Source organism: Centroberyx gerrardi, chromosome 4, assembly GCF_048128805.1.
Source record: "Centroberyx gerrardi isolate f3 chromosome 4, fCenGer3.hap1.cur.20231027, whole genome shotgun sequence".
NCBI lineage: Eukaryota > Metazoa > Chordata > Actinopteri > Beryciformes > Berycidae > Centroberyx > Centroberyx gerrardi.
The window spans coordinates 4,055,307-4,077,080 of NC_136000.1; the positions used below are offsets into that span (position 1 = coordinate 4,055,307).

Below are 21,774 nucleotides of genomic sequence, written 5' to 3' on the forward strand. Positions count from 1 at the left end.
GCATGATATGATGATGATTATATGATGCATGTTATGATTCATCAAATGAAGCTCAGGCCCAGTAAACTTTGATGAGAGAGATGTCCCACTTCGTACATGGTTTATAAACTGCACATGATTAAAAAACACATAACTGAATATTTAGATTGTATTAAAATTGTATTTAATTGCTAATTCCTATTGCACTTTCACTGTTTTAAGTTAGCTCACTCTAATCTTCTTACTACCTACTACTATTACTACTATATACTATTACTACTACCTACTATCATATCTGAGGGGATACTTTTGGAAAATATAAAGAGAAGTTATTCATCTTCAATTCAGCTTTTCAGGTTTCTTTTTTTCCAGAACAACCTGTGCATCAGCCCATGTAGTTAATAGAAACATGGGTAGCACTTTACAATGTGCATGAACCTTTAAGCACCGATAAAATTAGTTTGGTCCCCCCTAATTACGTTATTGTACCCTGTAATAATTTTTTAAGTATGCAGTAATTATGAAAACAGTTACACCATAACTACCTTATAAATCTCTCATAATTACAAAATTGTTACCCCTTAATTCCCGGACTTCTTGTTTTGTTACCCTGTTAACTACAGCATTGTTATTTTATTAGTACTCCATAATTACAAACTAGTTACACCATAATTAGCGGGCTGTAAAATAAAGCATTACCTTTTTTTCTCTGGATTGTACTGCACTTTAGCCTAGTTTATCTGTCTTGTCAGCTCTCTGCCTATAATGGATTTAAAGCCTAAAGTCATCTTTTTATTGTGCCAGGAGTTCAATTTCCTGATTGAAGCCCTCTCAAAGACAAGCTTACTTCAGTTTGATGCTACCTGCTATGAACTGAGGTCAAAAGATTGTCAGTTGAGTTTAGGCGGGTTGACCCTCCTCTCCATCCCTTCAGTACAAACCTTCATGCCAACATCTCATTATAACCAAAACAAAGAACAACAACAGCATAAAGTGACAAATAGGACATTTATTGTATTAATTGTGGGGCACTTTGTCACCTACAGTAATATCTGCACATTTCAGCGGGAGATTGTTCCTCCCCCTCCCAAAAAGCAACTGATTATTCCCTTTTCAGGTTATACACATCTACATATACAGTCAAGTCTCACGATTCACGTTAACACTCAAATTAGACCGGTGATCACAAACATAAAGTGCTCGTTCCGATGGGTCAGAAGGCGGCGGTGCCCGGGGGAATACGGGAATAATTCAGCCAATGAGAGGACTACATAGTGAGATAGTTCAGCCAGTGGGGTTTCAGATCGAGGGTCACGGCGGGCGAGGGGGGAAGAGGATTTAGGCGAAGTTCTTCTTCAGGAAGCTGATGAGCCCGTTGGTGGAGGAGTCGTGGGAGTCGACCTGGGAGTCGTCCTTCAGCTCCGTCTCGATCTTCTTTGCCAGCTGCTTTCCCAGTTCAACACTGTGGGGGGGGGGGGGGGGGGGGGGGAATATTAACATTGTAAAGCAGAGGTGTGACCAAGTTTGCTCAAGTCCCAAGTCAGTCTCAAGTCTTGAGGCACAGGTCTCAAGGCAAGTCCCAGGTCAAAATGTAGATTACCAAGTCAAGTCCATGTCATTAATGTCCACTCTAAATGTAGAACACCAAATCAAGTCAGAAAAAATCAAGAGTCCAGTATCAATTTAATAAGTCTATTAAAAGACTTCTGAAACCTTTTCAAGTCATCAAAGTACAAGTCAAAGTCAAGTCCCGAGTTAAGTCAAGTCTCAGGTTTGCTTTTCATGTATCAAGTCAAGTCTCTGGCAGGCAATACTGGAAATTCTCATTTTGTCATTTCTAGAGGTTTTTTAGAGGTGAAGCTGAGCCACTTACCCCCACTGGTCGTAGCTGTTGATGTCCCACATGACGCCCTGCACAAAAATCTTGTGCTCATACATGGCTGGAAAAAAGAAAGCAGGAGGAATCCCATCAGAGTGGACGGATTATACACAGAGCTACATTACAACGCCACATTCTCAGGGCTGTAAAATTCAATGTTTTGATTGTCACCATTATTAGCGTTGAACCTATTTATTTTTTTGTTTTTTTACCTAAGTAAATTTAGGGTGTGATCTCACCTACAGTTTGTTTTCTTTGGTCTGAACCAGCGTGTTCTTGACTTTGCTGTATTTTTATATTTGGTTTGTTGAGGTTCACACTGTCCAATTAAAAGACAGAGTTTTGGTGACCTGTCATTCTGCCTGGTTAGAGATTTTGCCTGCGGGGGAGTCTAAACAAATCTGATTCCAGTCCCTGTAACTTTAGTTAATTGGACTTGTCTGTCTCTTCTTCTCTGGTGTTCAAACCAGTTAAGAACACATGAAGAAATAGCTGAATATGAGCTAATATCAGTCCGGACTGTGGTTTCTCCTCAGTTCATTTTGGATCTGCTCGGTTTTCCAAGCATGAGGAACTGCTGGCTATCGTTTGTCAACATCTGTCTCCTTATACCCATAAGCCCTTGCTTTTGGGGTAATTTCCTGTAGTTTGTTTTTTATATTTTAAAGTTGTTCCCAAAGCAATGCTGGCCTGGAGACATTCTTCCTGCATCATGAATACTTTGCTCTGGCTCCTCCTCCCTGCCCGGATCATGACTGGACGCCCACTACTTACCAACCAGAGCTCCCAGCATGAACGGAGTCAGCTTCTTGAAAACAATGGAGTTGCTTGGTTTGTTCCCTTCGAATACCTTACATCGGAGAGGGAGAAGAAATAAGAGTGTTTAAAATCTAAACGTTTCAGCTGTACAAGACAAAGCTCTGGTGAAGTGGTGTTAGATGAAGTGTGGGAAATCTCTGACACTTTATAATGAGCTTAACCTAAAGGGGACGGTCTATGGTTAGAGAGAGTGTGGTGTGTGGGACAAAAGTGAATGAAAACACTCCCAGTTCTTCAGTAAATACATAAAGGTGCCCTTAACCACCAGCTGCTTCAGTAGAGCCGCTCAGCATCCAACAGCAGCAGACTACAGTACGTTACTGAGCAGCTGTAAGAATGTGAAGCTGAGCAATGCAGAAAAAGCATACCTTTCATGGATAAATAGTGGTTAAATAAAAAAAATTAATCAACCTCTCTCAGCCTTCTTACTGGCTTGATAAATACAAAAAACATATTTGCTTCCTAAACATCCAACACTACACTGGGTCAGATGAGTAGAGTCTTTATTATCCCCAGAGGGCAGTTTGTCTAAAAATAAACGAAAATATAAATGCTTACACAAGAACAGATAAAGTGTTAAGTGGCTCTGACCTTTGACCTCTTTACTACTGGTTGCCTGTAATGGTGCTGATCTAGGAACTGAAGCTTTTTCTACTGTTGCACTTATAGTACGTTGCTCTGGATAAGAGCATCAGCTAAATGTGTAAAAAGTCAAATGTCAAATGTCAAATGTGACCCGACACTTCAGTATTCTTAGATCCACAGACCTGCCGTGTGAAATTCATCATGATTATCACAACAAGTCCGGAGCGGTGCTTCATCGTCTTACTTTGTGAGGCAGCAGCTTCTCCAGCGCCGGCCCTCCCAGGCCGCCGGCCTCCAGCTCCTTGCGAGCCTCGTCTGAGGTTTTGCCCTTCATCAGCGCTTCTGTCTGGGCCAGGAAGTTGGCCATCAGGATCTGGAAACACAAAGAGTCACATCAGCCTCCAGGAAACAGGTTAGGTTTTGTCTGAATAGGCTGGGATGAAAGATGAGACTTCGGAACAGCTTTAAGTTCGATTCAGACTGGATTAGTGTAACTTGGGGAAAGAACGGAAAATAAAACATCCAGAGCAATTTACCTTCTGTTTTTCAGCAACGTATAATAATAATAATTCAGTCCAAAGTGACATCACTGTTATTTGATAGTGTGTTCGACTAACAGATTGTCATGTAGGCTACAAGCTCAAACAGCCTACTGGAGGCTGTAGTGCAGATTTTTCATCTCGGTGCAAAAGCATAAACCATCAAAAGAACATTGTGGAAGCCAGTGTCAAACCGGCCAGAATAAAATACAGTACTTCTAACTTCCTTTCAAAATAAAACGCTGAACGTGTGTTGCAATGTTTTTTGAGTAATAAAGTACCAGAGTGAAGAAAATCTTGCAACTTCCGTTATTATTCTGGCCATCTAAGGCTTGACACTGATGAGCATTTGCTCCTGCAAAGGAAAATTCTTGTTGGAGTTTTTGAAAAGAATGCTTGTTATACAACCTATATACATACAACCCAAAGTGTAGATAATGTTTTATATCCGAGAAATCAGAGATCCTTTATCCAATATAGGTTATAAAGATTACATTACAGTAAAAAAAATCTGATTTGAATAAGACTATAGAAATATTTGCCAAATGAAGTTATGAGCTCATATGCTGAACACACTGCATGAACAGAGAAACCAGGTGCCAGTAGTTGATAAATGCAGCAGGTACATACATTTTGCTGATTTTCATGTTTTAACTTCAGTTGCTTATGAAACCCTTTGAAAACCAATTGGACACACTCTAAAATCCATGGTGGTCAAAGTGAAAGAAAGGCTGTTTTTCTCAGTTCCTGTAAAGTTCATTTGTGGGGAAATACCAGGTTTCCATCTGACAGTGACAATATGAAAAGAGACATATTTTTTCCCCTCTTGATATAGAAGAGATTACAGGAGATTACACTGGAGCTGAGAGCTACCAGGGTTTTACACATTCATTTGAGAAACAGAGATTTTTGGGAGACTCTTTCATACAAAGTGCATGGATTTTCAGTGTGAACCCCGGCGGGAAATCGAACCCTGGACTACTCCCATGTTCTACCCATTAAGCATTATTTTGCAGGAGAACCAGTTTCTATGGAGGTGGACACAAGGTACAGACTACAGAGTGTTGGTTTGAGACTAAAGAGAAGTGTTATTGCGTCAGAGATGGTGGCAGAGCGGCACAGTGGGCGTTACCTTGTGGTGGAGGTTGTCCCTGATTGGATGCTGTGACTGGGCAGGAATGAGGAAGTCAGCAGGAATCATTCTGGTGCCTGCAGGAGGCGAGGACATGTCAGTTCACGCTTCACTTTATTCTTCAGTATATTCTGCAGGTTTTCCTCACACTCAAATCAGCCACTTTAACCCCCAGTTTAGTAGATTTGACTTGAAGGGCTAAATCATTTGCATAAATTGAAAATAATATTGTTTCACCCCAAACGGTTTGGGAATCCATCCTGTTTTCAAATTCCTTAACCTGCACACAGGCGACAGGTGCTTGGTACAGAGCCTTAGTGGCAGCATAAAACGTCTCCTGGATGACGTTCTCCATCTCTCTGGTGTAATGAGGAGACCGGCGCAGTACCTTGATGGATGAGCTGGTAGAAGGCGTGCTGTCCGTTGGTCCCGGGTTCGCCCCAGACGATCGGCCCGGTGTGGTAGCTGACACGGGCGCCATCTTTAGTGATGTACTTCCCATTGGACTCCATGTCACCCTGCGGATAGCACAGACATGTCACCATAATGATAATAATAATATTAACAATAACAACAACGATAGCACCACCAACAACAGCTATATTTACATCAGACTGTATGATGACATGCAGGTCAGGTGAACTGAAGACTTCTAACCCCTAGACTTCCCCACAGGTGTCAGTGTGTTTGTGTGTAGTATGGTATATGATGTATATGATCTAGTATATGATGTATAGTATGCATATGATGTAGTAAACAATGTATATGAAGTATTTACTGTATATGACCTAGTATATAATCTATATGATGTGTATATCTATATGTGTATAAACCACTTTACTCCTGGTCATGTTCTGTCCTCCTCTAGCTGGCTGACTCTACACTCGCTCTGGTACTTTAAAGTGCGACTCTCAGTTTAAAGGGACACTGCCGATTTTCAACCATATCTCTATCTATCCGAAATCAGGATATAGTGTGAAAAACAACAACAGATTTTTTTAATGTTCTCTGTGTCTCTGGGGCGCAGCTTGTACTTCCGCGAACCAGTGATGTCATCGGTTCTCGGAAGAACAACAGATTTTGAAGCTGCGCCGGCTCGCATGGCTGTTATTCGAACTTACTCATTTTTGTATGCCCGCATCCACGGACAGTCGGATCGAGAGCCATACGAGCCGGTGGAGTTTTGCCGGCAAATGAACGGGGAGCTCTCGGTGCAGGCAACATGGAGGGAAGGTAAACATTGTTCATTTGCATATACTACTGACATTGTAATGATACAAAGCTGGTTGAAAATCGGCAAAGTGTTCCTTTAACTGAAGCAACACAAATTAAACCAAAGCAAAGTTAGCTACTTGACAAACTTATTTACTAGGGCTGGGTATCGGCACTCGATACCTTTAAGGTATCGACCGAAATAACCCAGTACCAAGTAGTATCGAAACTTCTCCAGTCAAACGATACCTGCATTCGATACTTTTTGTACACAGATCTAGAAAAAAATGACTATTTGTATGGTTTTGCTCGCAGCCATTCACCACAAGCGTTCTTCGATTTAATGCGACGTGTGATTGGCCCACTACCGCAGCAGCTACAACCCATACAGTCTGTGGTGGTGAAGTCGAGCGCGGTGTATGTGACGGAGTCGGCAGTTCAGCGTGCCGAGATGCCACCAAAACGTTAAAAAAAAGGTATCGAATGAAGTACTCTATTGGTATCGGTATCACTTTAAGGGTACTGGTATCGTAATTTTTTTAAACGATACCCAGCCCTAGTATTTACTGAACAAACCAACTTGTAGAAATTTGGTCGGTGAGAGAGAGCCAGTGTCGGTTTTGGTAAATTTTTCGTGTATCGCCCAGCCCTAGTCTCCAGCCTCTCCATCTCATTCTGTTTTCTGGAGCCGACCAGACGCCTGTTCCTGTTCCTGTTCCTGTTCCTGCCCCCCCTCCTCCCAGCATATGGCGCCCCCCCGCCCGCCCCGCTCCTCCGCCCCTCTGCCAGACCGACCTGCTGGAAGTAGGCAGCGAAGCGGTGCATGTACTGGTCGTAGGGCAGCATGGCGTGGGTCTCAGCCTGGAAGAAGTTGACGTACCAAACGCCCAGAACCGCCAGCAGGACCGGCACGTTCTGGTCCAGAGGAGCGCTGCGGAAGTGGTTGTCCTGGTGAGAGAAAGGAACTCTGGGTAATCTTTTTAAACGCAAAAGGCCTTACAGGTCTGGAGCCAGACAGCAGCAGCTGTGTGAGTAGTGACAGTACTGTTGGACAGAGGTGAACTGTATATCATTTAAAAGGTGTCATTTTTGTTGCTATGAAATCTGAACACTAGCCATGACCTTTGACCTTTAACAAGCATGTAATTTGTGATTAGCTGCGACAAGCTTAGTGCTTTCAGAAGGTTGGCGGTCATGTTTTGTTTCAGTCTTTGGCTTCAATCAAAATTAAACTGAACTCCTGGCACAATAAACAGGTTACTTCAGGCTAGATGTTCATTTATAGTCACTGAGCCAAAAAGACAGATAACAGACCACAGAGCAAACAAACCCAGAAAAAAAACAGGCGGGCTGAAATATAATAGCATAAAACACAGAGCGAGAAATGACTAATATTCCTATAGGGGCTTGGCATCTATGGTACTCTATAGTGAGTTTATAGTGAGCGGGTATCATCATCCATTCATTTGTTTCAATCCGGAAACTGAAATTTTGGCACAATAAATAAATACATTTCCATTTCTTTATTGTGTATAGATATACCCACAAGTCAAAATATTGCATTTGCACACTTCACAGACCCAAGCACCTCAGGCAAAAACACTGAGAACATGGCTGCTGTCGCTCCGACACACACACACACACACACACACACACACAGTTAAATACCAGATCACAAATGCATTTGGTGAACACTGGCCTTGAACCCGGGATCCCTGTTGTGGCAAACCTGTTACCAACAGAGCTAAACCTAAAGCTTGAAATTTTTGCAACTGACAGACTGACTTATACTAGCTAAAAACACACAAGTAGTTAGTGCTGTTATAATAGAGCAGGGAGTCTGAATATGGAGGAATACATTTGTGATGTGTAAACCTATTTCTCTTGTATTAAGCTTGTATTCAAAGGTTGATTTCAACCTTGTCCCATTAACTGCTCTCAAATAGTTTGTGTTTGTTCAGTGAAATTCACTTCCATACTCTCTGGCAGAAGCATGAACCGACTTGCCCAGAGTTGGCAGCGGCACAACAGCAGATAGATGCGATAAGGCAGAGGGTGAGAAAATGTTTTCTTACCATCCAGTGTGCTCCGGCAAGAAGCTGCTCGAAGTTGTCAAAGCCTAAAACACAGAGGAGAAAACATACAGAGCTGACTGTAGGATTATAGATGGGGACTAGTTCAGGTTCTTTGCACAGTGATAAAACACAGAAAAGAAGTGCTAAAAAAACACTGATAGATAAAAAAAGATAGTTAGATAAAGAGATAAAAAAAAACAAAAAAAAAACAGAAAACACAAAAAGTACAAATTTATTCAGGTGAGATAAAAACCCAAGGGGCTTATGAAAAGATCTCACCTGAAAATGTCCCAAATGACAAGCAAAGACACAAATTATAAAAAATAAATAAATAAATATATATAACACAATATAACACACACACACACAATGGTAGAAAACTACAGGGCATAAAACAAGAGAAGTAAAATACTTATTTACATCTCTTGTTTTATGCCCTTTGGTGTCATAGGTGAAGTGTGTGAGTGTGTGTGTGTGTGTGTCTGTCTGTCTGTCTGTCTGTCTGTGTGTGTGTGTGTGTGTGTGTGTGACGCATTTTGACATTTCAAAAAAGTAATTTAGACGATAACATACAGTAACATGCTGCAACTGCTGATCACAGATTTCAGTAATGAGCACAGAAACTATGCAGAACACCTTCAGCTTCACAATCATGTCTTCATCTAAAAAAATTTGATGCGATACATTTTCTTCCTCCATGGCTAAAGCTAAGGCTGGATATCGCTGGAAATTTTTCAACACCTACACCGGTTCCAATACCAGTTCTACAACAATAACTTTTTCAGTACTTCCCTATATTAAATGTAAGCATATTTCATTATAATACAACACAGAAAATCGTTTTCTGTTACATGCTGTCCATGCCATTTGCTTTTGTAAATAAAAACAAACCATGCTCAATGTATTTTAGTAAAAATATAAACAAAGATTGGTAGAAAATTAGGGATCTGATAAGAATTTTGAAGCTTTTCAATACCGTTTGAGTCTTACAGTAGATATTGGTACAGACTGTGCTGATAGGCATCGATCAATACTCCTCATCGATACCCAGCCCTGCTACAGTACAGGTTATGACCTTCCCCAGCAGACATACCTATGTGCAGTGCAATGGACAGACCAATGGCTGACCACAGTGAGTAACGGCCTCCAACCCACTGAGGACAAGCAGACATGACATCACAGAGTCACTTGACCAATCAGAGCACAGGCAAAGCCTCATTTCAACAAAAACATCACAACAGTTTCTGGAGAGGAACAGCGTTAGCATAATATGCGAGGCATTTAAATGGTTAAACTGAAGTAAAAACCTTTGTGTAGTCGGGAAATTAAAGGGTTCCATGCAGACCTGGTTCAAATGGCATTTACTAACACTTTTCTGTGGTTTGTTTTAGTCTACTTATGTGCCAGGCGGGTGGGGTTTATCATACAGGACAGAAGAATGTTTAGACACTCACAGGAAAATATTTGAAACTCAACTGAGTCTACTTTTCTGTGACTGACAACTTACTATTGACACTATCTGATGTGGTAAATCTCACACAGCCAGACACATTGATTAATTAATTAATTAGGGGGGGGGGGGGTAATATTTAATGGCAATGCATTAAACATTCAAATGACCCATGGATAGTCATTAATGCATTATTAATAAGTAATATTAAACCTTTCTCCATTGAGCTACAGAAATGTATTAAGCTACGGTCCCTGGGTGCTTTTAGCAGACAATCAATATTCACATTTATCATCTCATGTTGGACTTGTTTGTCAAGTGTTGATTATCCTGAATTCAGAACTATCTGGGCTTTGTTACAATGACACTGAATGTCTTGTTATGCATTGGTGCTATAATACCATTTTATTAATATTATTATTATTGTACTATAATAATGTGAGCATCTCAGAAACTTCTGGTGATGTAACACAGCTGTCTTCACTTCCTTAAATTGTTTCTAAAGCTTCCTTCATTGAATGTTTTGTTCTCTTTACTGTTGTCTGTGATTGCTGCACTTCTCTAACTCACAGAGCATCCACTTTCCCGTCGGCTGGCAGGCTGTCAGTGTTCGTCTGACGGCCCTGTGTGACTGAAGAGTCGTGACACCACCAGGAGCACAGAGAGCCACAGGCTGTCCTCAAAGGCTAGAAACTTTTAGGTCCCTCCTAGCTCGCTGTATGCTGCCTCTGATTGGCCGACAGACACCTCTGACCCCGCAGTGGAAAGCTCAAAGTCTCAAGCTCAAAGCTTTCATTTGTTATTATTGCTATGATGTTCCCCTCTGACGCTATTACAATTTTAATACAGACATAACAGACTGTATGGATTTTGGGGGGGTTGAACCTGAACACCACCTATCTGGCTACGTCCATGCTCCAAGCATTTTCCAACAAATGCTAAGAATTATTTCCATATATGATTTGAGCCAGGTCTGCTTCCATGCATGCTGCTTTAGTCTCCCTTCAGTGCCTTTCCAAAGCCACGCCCACAATGTAAATAGGCTACATTAGTGGATTATGCAGGCCATAACATTACAAATCAGTTTCATTCAGCCCATTTGTCATAAACATTTGCATCACAGCATGTTAGGCGTTTTACACGGACACAGTGAACTCAGCAGCAGTAGTTGCTTTGTTAGAACGCACATCACATGTAAAAACTTACATCCCAGAACTCGAACATGTTGTCCGTGTCGATGCCGAAGGCCTTGACTTTGGGCTGGAGAGGAGAGAGGAGGTAAGGAGGAGCGTCATTCATCAGGATCACATTCATTATCTGGTTAAGTTGATGTGAATGTGGACTGAAAGGCCACTTACTGCATTGGTGGACAGAGCCACAAAATGCTTGGCGACGGCAGCTTGCTGTGGAGCCGAGGGAGAGGAGAAAACATGAGGGTGATGGAAACGCGATGTGACACTTGTCTCACAGACAGCTTGCCCTGCCCTTCAGCAGGGGTTTAGAAAACAGTCTCTGCCAAAACGCTATAAAACATCTCTAAAATATAGAGGATCCTGTCTGTAAGTGCTTCATTTGTCAACCAAGGAGTTAAGTTACCTACTATCCTTTAAAAAATACCATAATCTGTTTTTGTTTTGTAAGAGTAGGTGTCACATTAACCTATTGACTTGATTTGCAATCATTCCACTGCACACTTTAATTAGCTGAAAACAGAACAACCTCTTTCAGTCGCTGGCTGTGGGCAAAACACTGTCGCCCTATTGGCTGTCAGGGTACAAATCCACTCACGTCATTGGCTGTCTGGAGGAACCAGTCCTTGGCAGACTCTGCGTTGGTGATGGTCTCCTGGGTGGTGAACGTCTGAAAAGGTCAGACAGCACAACATGAGTCCAGAGGCACAAGCAGATCCACAGTGCTCAGTGAACTGGAACAGACTGTTGTGTGGATACTGTGTGCTGCTGATGTTAAAAAAAAAAAAAAAAAAAACAGTCTGCAGCCTTAACATTCGTTCAACAGATTAACTCACACATTTACACTCGCACTAAGCTGAATATTGATGCTGTCAGACAAAAAAAAACACCTATCTGCAATAATTATATTCTTCAGGACTGAAGAAAAGAATACTTCATTTCTCATTAATTTTTCAAATTATAAAATGGGATTTTAACAGGTTTCAAGGGCCCATTGGTCATTAAACTCACTCAACACAAACGTCCATGTGAACTATCAATCCAAGTACAAAAAAATATTAAAAAATCTGTTATGTGGGGTTTTGGTAACCATGTCAATAAGCCGTGTCCGAAATGAACTTCTTGTCTCACCTGACCAAGGGATGGTAAACTGCCAAGAATATTTTTCACTGGCCAAAATAATTAATATACTTTTTTCATATTAATATGTCATCCTACCAATTTTCAATGCTATTTCGTATACAGAATGTTTGTTTGTTTAAAAGTTGCACTCGACACTCAGTTTAAGTTAGAAGGCTTCACATTTTGATATTTAGTTACTGTACTAGCTCACTTTGCAGAAGTTTCTACATTACCACTGAGTACAACAGGCAGCCAATCAGGAGCCTGTTTGATACAGAGCCATTATTTTGCTTTGATTTGATTGGCTCACGATCAAAGAGAGAGTATGGTGGCCAGCAGGGAAAGTTTGAGACCAAGAAAAGACCAAAGATATAATAACCGAGGCATTCAAATATTATCATCTGAAAAAGTTAGCGTCCTGTGTGATGGGAGACCCTTATTGATTTATCCACCAAAGACAGAAGGTTGTCTATTTCGGACCCTGTCAGCAGGTGTGTATCATATGTGTGTGTGTGTGTGTGTTCATCCCCACCTTGGAAGCGATGATGAAGAGGGTGGTCTCTGCGTTGAGCTTGGCCAGGGTCTTGGCCATGTGAGTGCCGTCGATGTTGGAAACGAACCACACGTTGGGTCCGCCGGCCGAGTACGGCTTCAGAGCCTCCGTCACCATCAGAGGGCCCTGCAGGTTAACAGAGTCAGAGTTATAATAATAATAATAATATAATAATACTGTCTCTGTGCATACTACATATTACAGAGCCTCCGTCACCATCAGAGGGCCCTTCAGGTTAACACAGTCACAGAGTTATAATAATAATAATAATATAATAATACTGTCTCTGTGCATACTACATATTACAGAGCCTCCGTCACCATCAGAGGGCCCTGCAGGTTAACAGTCACAGAGTTATAATGCTGTCTCTGTCCATAATACATATTACAGAGGTGAAGTCAGTATTCCTGCAGTCCTCTGACAGCTTCAGCATTTCCTGGTTAGAATATCATCATATTACTTTGGCTGCCGTGTGCATTTTTATAACCTTTATTTTCTCTCACACGATGAAATTTGACTGGTCACGCCGTGTCCTTCCTCCTGCCAAATGTAATATCTCAGGTGATCACAGACACTATTGGTCTGATTTTGACTAAACTAGAAGTGGTGATGCATCTTCAACTCTGTGTCTGCGTAGATTCATTTCAGTCATCCGGGTAGTAAGATGTTCAAAAAAGAAAACAAAAAAACAAAATCCACTGGACTTAAAATGAAGAGTTGAAGACGTGATGAAATGTCTTTAGCTCTTAATTTTAAGTCCAGTGGATTTGGTTTCTATTTTATTCTTTTTTGGATATCTTCAACACTGTGTTCCAGCATTTAAGACATTACACTGATTACACTGTTAGGGTGGATTTTTCCTTTAAGAGTCATGATCACAAAATAACTTATGTGATAAAAATTGTTCAATTTGTTGGTTTTATTTGAAATGAGTATATCATTCCTTATATTTGACTACAGGTATTTCCTTGTTGGCGACATCAGAAGTCAGGAAGTCAGAGAGGCCCATTGCCAAACCCCAGGCAGCACCTGAAAGCTGCTGTGAAAGGTATTTTCAATTAGGAGGCTTGTGTTTCCTAATGGAGAATCCAGCATTTGCTTGATTTGGGTGAACCTTGCACCTGTTGCATAACTGCTGCACCCATAAACACAGGCTTCTCTCAGGCTTTATTGCTGTATCATACTACATCTCCTTCCTTGTATTTACTTAATCACTCACAAGCAAATGTACAAACTCACAATCAACTCCCAATTAATGTGCTCATTCAGAACCACATTTCAAACCGACTGGCATGAGATTGCAAAGAAAACCCACAGGCCATTGCATCATAAAATCTTCACTGCTTCCCCTGGATACAGGCTTTAACCGCTTTTATTTGTTGTGACTCAGCCTACAGCTCCCATGCTGCATTACTGAAGCCATGCAGCGCTCTTATGTTATTTTAGCTCAGGGGAAAAACTACAGCCGCATGAATCACGGTTCTGTACCCTCGACTGATGACTCAAGGACTAAATAAAGCTCGGTGCTACAGTAAAGCCTCATGATTCCTACACATTTTCTCCCATTCTAAAGTTACAGACTTTTTCCAGACCTTCATCTCGATCGGATTTGAAGATTTCGGTTGGTGTTCAATATGATTTATGCTGATGATGAAACAACCTGCTGAAGAGTTTGGGTTGGCTAAATCTCTTTTCAATCACTTTTTAAAACAAGTTTTTTTTCTAGATTTGCTTTCATGTAATGACCTTTTATTGTTTTTGACTTATCTTTTATGGTTCAGTTTTGTTTCTTGCCTTAATTTTATATTCCTTACCTTGCTGTCATTGTTAGCTGTCAATTTTATGTTTTTTACTCCTTTGTAAAGTGCTAGTGACTATTAAACACTATTAAATAAAGACTATATTACTACTACCAACTAGTGCATTTAAAAAATATTAGTAAGTCCATATTAGTCTGTAACTGAAGATTTTTCTACACAACAAATATCGCAATACATCAAATATAAGTGGAATCTATAACTACGTAAAAAGTGCAGTCATATATACAGTATATCTGGACTGAATAACAGTATTTTTCCTGTACTTTTCCATACTTTTTTGTCCAAATACCCAAACTTCTCAAGACTCGGACATGATCAGAATCACTTCCAGACCCGTTTCACCCTGCAGGCTGAACTATCAGACTGCAGTAGAAAAAGAGAGCAGAAGCCCCGAGGCGTTTGGCCGGTGGGACACTCACCAGGTCAGAACCTCCGATGCCGATGTTGACGACGTCGGTGATGGATTTTCCGCTGAAGCCTTTCCACTCACCGCTGCGGACTTTCTGTAAACAGCACAACGCAGAAGGTCACGACGTTTATGTATACACACACACAACATGAGAGTGTGGACGGGGTTGGTGTTGGCAGGTATTCTGGACTTATATTGTGAAACCACGTGATATAGAACTGTAATTCAAATATACACACACACACACACAGAGTACACACACACGCTACTCACATGACAGAAGGCCTTCATCTTGTCCAGCACCCGGTTCACCTCTGGCATGACGTCATCGCCGTTGACATGGATGGGTGTGTTTGAACGGTTACGCAGGGCGATGTGGAGCACAGCACGGCCCTACACACACACACACACACACACACACACACACACATAAAACACACACGCACACCATTATGTGCACACACCACACACGGACAAACAGAAAGACAAGACAGGACAAAACAGACACACACACACACACACACACACACACATAATACTGTCAGGTAAAATGCAGATAACTTTATTTTTTATTTCTCTAACATAGTCAAATTAATATTTGACCACTTCATGATAACATCTACTACCTAAATGTGGCTTCACTTCTCTGTGTCATTATTAGTCTGCACAAACTGCAGTGTCACTGAGGAGGATGCTGTTACGCAACACCATTGCATCACAACCAGTTTGTGTGTGTGTGTGTGTGTGGAGGGGGAGGGTTCCCCTGAATGACTAAGTAGGACAGAGTCAGTGCTCAGTGTGCTGGAAGAGCCAATATGCCCAGTCACTGTGAGGGCATCTATTGTCTGGCTGCTGTGGCTTCAGCTCCTGCAGCCTCACTGTGGCTTGTTTGCCATGTTGGAATTTCAGTTTATTCTACTGCTGCAGCTATTGTCACTCCAGATAAGAGTCTCAGCTGAATGCCTAAAATGTAAATGTAAAGGAGCACTATAGAGGCTTTGCAGTTGTGTCACAAATTTCCTACCAAGCACGTCTGGCTCCATCATGGAGGTCCATGGAGAACTGGTTGTGCACAAGGAATGGTTTAATACATAACAACCAGCTAGAACCAGAGAGCAGCTGATCAGCTTGTTGTGGTGTGGCTGTAGATCCATTCAGTAACGTTCTCAGTAAAAGTGAATAGTGTGATAAGGTGGATTTAGTTACTGTGACACAGTAAACTGTCTTGTCTTTAGCCCTAGTCTCTACTCCAAAACACTCTGAGTTGTAGCTTGAGAAGAGTCAGCTCAGTTAACCTGAACAAACTGTTAGCTAGCTAACTAGCCAGCAAACACACTGATGTTAATGTGAACATGCAACTACTAACGCTAGCTGCTAATACATACGTTAGCTAGTGCACCTAATCAGATGTATAAACAACAGGCCAGCAGTTACCTAACCATATACTATGGTTAGCTAGCTAACAAGCTGACATTAACTAAACATAAGATCAGTCATGTAGAAATTAACTGTCTATTCAATTCTGTTGAGATGGACAAGTTGCACGTTTAGAAACTCAGTCAGCCACTGTTGCCCGAGAGCTGATGACCTCCAATATGGCCGCCAGAGGGCGAGTCCTCTATTGTAAATGGAAGGCAGTGTAGTCAAACTGATGGACCATGACATATTCTCAGATTTATAGTGTTGTTAGTAACAATATCTGATCTACAAACACTCCTATATTGTAGGCCTGATGAAGGTGGATTTTCTCCAATGTCTCTCTGAAATATTAAGTTAATGTTATGTTACATTTAAATGACATGGAAACTTATGAAGGGGGTTGAAAGTGTTTCCAGGCAGCCATCAGTACCTCGGTGAAGTTGATCTTCTCTCCTGAGAACATCTTCTCTCTGGCCTCCTCCACTCCCCTCGACTTGGCCTGCAAACAGAAGGAAAGAACAGTTTGTACAAACAGAGCGAAATATTAATCAGAATAACTATTCTCCAAGTCATATCTGGCCCTGACCCTGCTGCCCTGACACACGAGCGTGGATTACAACAATAGTGTACTGTATGTGACAACACTTTGGACTGTTCTTTCTTTGGCAATCTTTCCTTCCCGCAGTATGAGGAGGAAGTAGCGGTCGTTTTGTGTGACAACGTGCTCTGGCTGCGTTGCCACATTCCCACAGATGTTAGCACAATGCTGCAGAACAATGCCACTATTCTGGCTCCGCTGTGACTGTGGGCTAAAATACCTGTTTTCACTAAAATAAGGTGTTGTAATCCCCCCACTAGAATTTAACTTAAGCTAGGTCAGAGGTCAAGCTATTTCACTGACTTAGTTGAATGCTGGTGAATTTTGGCTGTGTCCAAGTTTCTCTGCACCACCAGACACTATTGGCAGGGATACAACCAGTCTCTGTCCTCTTGTAAAAAAAAAAATAAAGATGGTAGAAATGCAAAAGTGTCAGAGATGAATTTTAGAAACTGCCAGCCCCTGTGGCCGGTGCCAAGTTAGATTCCTGTCCTGCAGGTTCCCAGAGGAGATACATTAGCTTAAATGTCCAAAAGCCAGTCAGCTGGGTCGACTGGAACTCCTCGTTTGGAGACAAAATAGTGTATCATGAAGCAAAAGTGTCATGTTAGGTTGAAACTGAGTGAAATGTACAGTTACCAATAGAAAGGATCAGATGTCTCTATCCAGGGTGGGAAATTAACTTTTTGATCCACTAGCTACTGTGTCTGATTCCTATATTTCACGAGCCACTCACATTTTTGCCAGACATTTTTTTAAATTAATGTCAAAGGCTGAATATGATTCTTGGTTTGGCTAGACCAGTGGTTCTCAATCCCAGTCCTCAGCACCCAGAATCCTGCTGGTTTTCATTCCAGCTATCCAATCAGGCACTGATTTACACCTGGAACACCAGGTGAATGCAATTAACTGCAATTAACTAGCTAGTGGGATAGAAAACCAGCAGTACTCTGGGTCATTAGGACCAGGATTGAGAGCCACTGTGCTAGGCGGTTGGAAAACCAGCCAGCCGTGCATCTTGCTTGTTTGTCATGTTGCCACTTCTTATTCAAATAGCTAAACTGATGAAATGAGCGGTGATGCTGCCCTATTTAATGTTTTCCTTGGTAACAATATTTCCTATCAAAACGATTTCTTTTCAGACTGCGTTGCTAAGTGCGTAAACAGAAGACGGTGCAGAAGAAGTCACTGTAGGATCACTGCTGTTCTGTCATTTCCACTCTTCCCATTCATTTTCCATGCAAGGGGCCGTGCAATGCATTCTGGTAGCGAAGCAGCGAGTTTCCTGAGGCAGTGCGTCACGTTGGCCGCTCCACATTTGCACAAAGTTGAGGTCTGCTCTACTTTATGCAAATCGGGGGTGTCCGACGTGACTCGCCGCCTCTCGAAACTCCCGACCCTCGTGAACTAACTGTTAAAACGAGCCGTTGTAGATCTAAAATGAATCAAGATTCAGCAACTGCACGGTCTATTTCTCAAATATTTTCAGAAACAGATTTCGGTGGACTGTTTTAGGTGAAATAAGAGAAAGTTTAAAAAAAAAAGCTGCCATGTTTTTCTGTATTATATACTGCATATATTACCGAATGTCCTGTAAATCCATCAGACCTATACTCACCTACAGCCACAGCTACACTTCCCTGACACTGCAGTAAACAAGCAGCGCTGACAGCATTGTTTACAAGTGCCACAGCCAATTAACATCTGACATGATGACAATCATCAGTTCACATGGAGAGGCAGGGTTTAAGAGATGCTCAAGCCGTTTTACTATGAGCAGAAGGGCTTAAGGTTGATTAGGGTCGACAGCTACAGCCTCAGCACTGTGCTGTGCCGGCTCTGCGTCTGCACTGTGTGTGTGTTTGTTATTTCTAGGGCTACAAGACATGAGGAAACACCGTAACGGGAGGTGCAGGTTACCATGGCGAGAAGCATGGCCATGACTTCCTGGTTGATGAGATTCTTGGAGTAGTCCAGCAGGATTTCGCCATCGTCTGTCTCCAGGGTTGTGCTGTCCAACAGAGAATAAGAGCAGTGTAGGTACATTTAGCACACAAAGACAGGTGATTCAGGCTCCTTCCACTTGTAATTACAATGCAACACTTCCTGCTAACACAAGGCTCAATGCTGCAGAAAACAATCTGTGATATAACTTCATATTTACAGATAATTCTGTTGCTATTACAGATAAATGGTTTTGATCTGGCCAGTCACTGAGAAGACACAAGACCCACTGTCTAAAAGTGAAATTATAAATGTTTATTTCCACATGAAACAATGTCTTCCAGGATATATTGCAATATATGCCAAATGCACAAAGCTTGTGCATCTCATAGATCAGTGGTTTTCAACCAAACACAGTGCCAGCTCTTTTCAACAAGTAGCACAACTTCAACCAGAGAAAGAAAACCTGCAGACTTTGAGTCTCGCTGCCACATGATTGAGCACCAGTGTCTAAAAATCGCGTCAGAAACGGGCTCAAATCGTACAGTGTATGCTCGGCTTTAGATGAGGATTATGTGGGTATTCATGGGGATGATGTGTTAAGTACACAGAGCATCATGGTGGATCCTCCTTCAGCCTCTCTATGGGCGCAGCAGCAGCCTTTGCAGTGATGAAACTGCCGGCAGACTCAGCCTCCTTCACAACGTGAGAACAGCCTTGATTCACTCTTATAAAACAGATAGTCCCGTCCTCACTTCTGATTGGCTCAGCCACGACGGTAGTGGTTGTAAAAAAAAATAAACCGATGAAAGCACACCTGTAACCTCATAACAGTTAACGTAATACATATTAATGCGCTAACCAAAAAATCATCGATCATTCTCCGATTTATGAGGTGTGTCGCCTAGTAACAGTGTTAGCTGTTGTTTAGGAACTATATTACTTGGCGGAATAACGAGATTTGATTTTATTGTGATTGTTATTATTATTTAATTGATGTTGATTAAAACTCAGAGTATTTATTCATATTTGTGTCCTTCCTCCGTTTTATTAGAGATGTGCCAAACCGCACGTAGTCACTGACTGAACCACACTGGACCCAAACAAGGAAGCGCATTTTGCTGCAGCCGAGCCGAGACCGTCTTCATTACAAACGTGCCAAACGGGACCTTTTCATTCTGGAAAAGTTAGTGAGTGCTCGTGCTGGCGACTAACGTACTTTAACGGGTCAAAATGTATTCAAACGGATTTGCGTCCTGAGCTAGCTAGGCAGCAATACGCGTCCATTATCGGACACGTCCCCGTCTGACGTGCTTCTTTCCCCCTTTGCAGCAAACTTTGGACGACGACCCTCCACAAACGTCAGTCCGCAGTATGTACACAGGTTTGCTAATGCTTGTGTCATTATCGTAAGGATACACACATATTTCGGAGTACTAAGTTCAGTTAGTTTGATCTGTGCTTGCCATCTGCCTAAGGTAAGGTAGGTGCCTAAGTAATGTGTGGTCGCAGTCAGCTGTGCTTCTCGGGGTTTTAACGTTGTTATGTGGGCAATGCTGAAGCACAGACTCCCAGATTGTCCACATACAGAAAGGGGAAATGATGCCTGGAGAAAGCTGAAAATAATATCAGGCTTATCTGTGTGTCCGATAATGGACCTAGGATATTCACTCGGCAGGTATATGGATCTTTTAGCGTCGATTACGAAAAATAGACGCAGGTTACATAAACTAGTTAACGATATAACGTATACACAGTTTCATAACTACTTTGACATTGTTAATTGGTGGTTTGTTCGCTGACAAAACTGACGGGCCTAAAGGAAAGTAGACGGCAAGATTTAAATCGCACCAGAGCTAGCAAAACTGTAATGTGGACCTTCTCCCGTTAGCAAGCCAGCTAGTGTAAGCTAGCTTATTTGATTCACTATCGATACGAGGCCTGTAGCTTGTTTTACATATTTACAGGAAGCAGGTCCGAGATTTAAGGTGTGAAATAAGTCCAGTTCTTAAATATAACTTTGGGATTGTTTCCACTTGGAAAATTGAGGGGGAAAAAGTAGAGATTTGAAAGGATGACCTTGTAGCTCAAACAAGTAGAGGCAGTGTATATAGCTAGCGCTGTGTGCGGTGGGGAAAGACACAGTAAAGCAAATGTAGCTGTAACGTTATATAGCGCTGACAGGTTTGTGTTATGTAAATTACAAAGCAGTCATACTTTACTCTGGATAGGGAACACCAGACTGTTGTAATGCTTGTCACGTCGGTACAAAAAGTGTGCAACTCTGTCAGCATCACACCCACCTGCCCGAATTATTACAACACCCCCTCTTTTACCTTTAAGATTCATACAGTTATGAATATCATCATTAAACGTTTGCTTCCCAACCTGAATTTGTTGAATCTGTCCTTGTCGCCGTCAAACATCTCCCTCATGTTGAGGCGCCCGGTATTGGCTTTGTACCATTGCTCCAGTTTCTTGTAGTTTGGGTCGTTTGCTAGTCCCATGGTGGTGAACTGGTGACACTGGTGACACTGGCAGCGGTCCCCTTCAAAATGACACTCCGGTCGCTGTGGGGGAACTGGTTTGAGTGTGAGCAGGGGGATGAAGAGGGCAGGATGAGGTTGGTACAGTGCTGTTAAGAGTGCAGAGCGGTGAGGAGAGGGGAGATGTTAGAGCAGTCTGCACCAATGGCAGCAGAAGGCCTCGCCACTCCCTCGTGCTGCACTCCTCCTCCTCCTGCACTCCTCCTCCTCCTGCACTCCTCCTCCTCCTCCTCCTCCTCCTGCACGGACACACCGCGAGCTGTATGGAAAGAGATTAGTGCCAATTGAACCTGTCATGCTCATATTTAACGCTGGAGTTAAAAAAAAAGAAAATTAGTTGTTTTTTTTTGCACAAATGAATACAAGGCAGAATAATGAAATTGAATGCGATTACTATTGACTTTTTTTAAAAGTTCAAATTCAGTTTTATCAATTCAAAGCCAGTTCTCTCAGTTCAGACTGAGCTCTTTTTTTGGCAAGGTATTATGAAAGTTGCCTACCCC

General features: G+C 42.0%; 1 protein-coding gene across 1 annotated transcript; it reads right to left on the minus strand.

Moving 5' to 3' along the window:
- Nucleotides 1-968: 968 nt before the first annotated feature.
- Nucleotides 969-21,345, minus strand: gpia (glucose-6-phosphate isomerase a). Its single transcript, XM_078282947.1, has 18 exons — nt 21,114-21,345; nt 18,702-18,792; nt 16,614-16,682; nt 15,038-15,157; nt 14,775-14,858; nt 12,515-12,661; nt 11,459-11,530; nt 11,029-11,073; nt 10,877-10,930; nt 9,314-9,374; nt 8,221-8,264; nt 6,941-7,093; nt 5,322-5,451; nt 4,934-5,010; nt 3,507-3,635; nt 2,633-2,708; nt 1,853-1,919; nt 969-1,441 (listed from the first exon to the last, which is right to left on the minus strand). The coding sequence occupies exons 1-18, from the start codon at nt 21,230-21,232 to the stop codon at nt 1,318-1,320; spliced, it is 1,662 nt and encodes a 553-aa protein (XP_078139073.1). The 5' UTR covers nt 21,233-21,345; the 3' UTR covers nt 969-1,317.
- Nucleotides 21,346-21,774: the final 429 nt, after the last annotated feature.

Coding starts and splice junctions, on each gene's coding strand:
- gpia (XM_078282947.1), bottom strand. CDS start 21,232: ATGGGACTAGCAAACGACCCAAACTACAAGAAACTGGAGCAATGGTAC. Junction 5,011..5,321: donor CTACCAGCTCATCCATCAAG/GTACTGCGCCGG, acceptor CGCCTCCTGCAG/GCACCAGAATGATTCCTGCT. Junction 1,920..2,632: donor CATGCTGGGAGCTCTGGTTG/GTAAGTAGTGGG, acceptor TCTTTTTTCCAG/CCATGTATGAGCACAAGATT.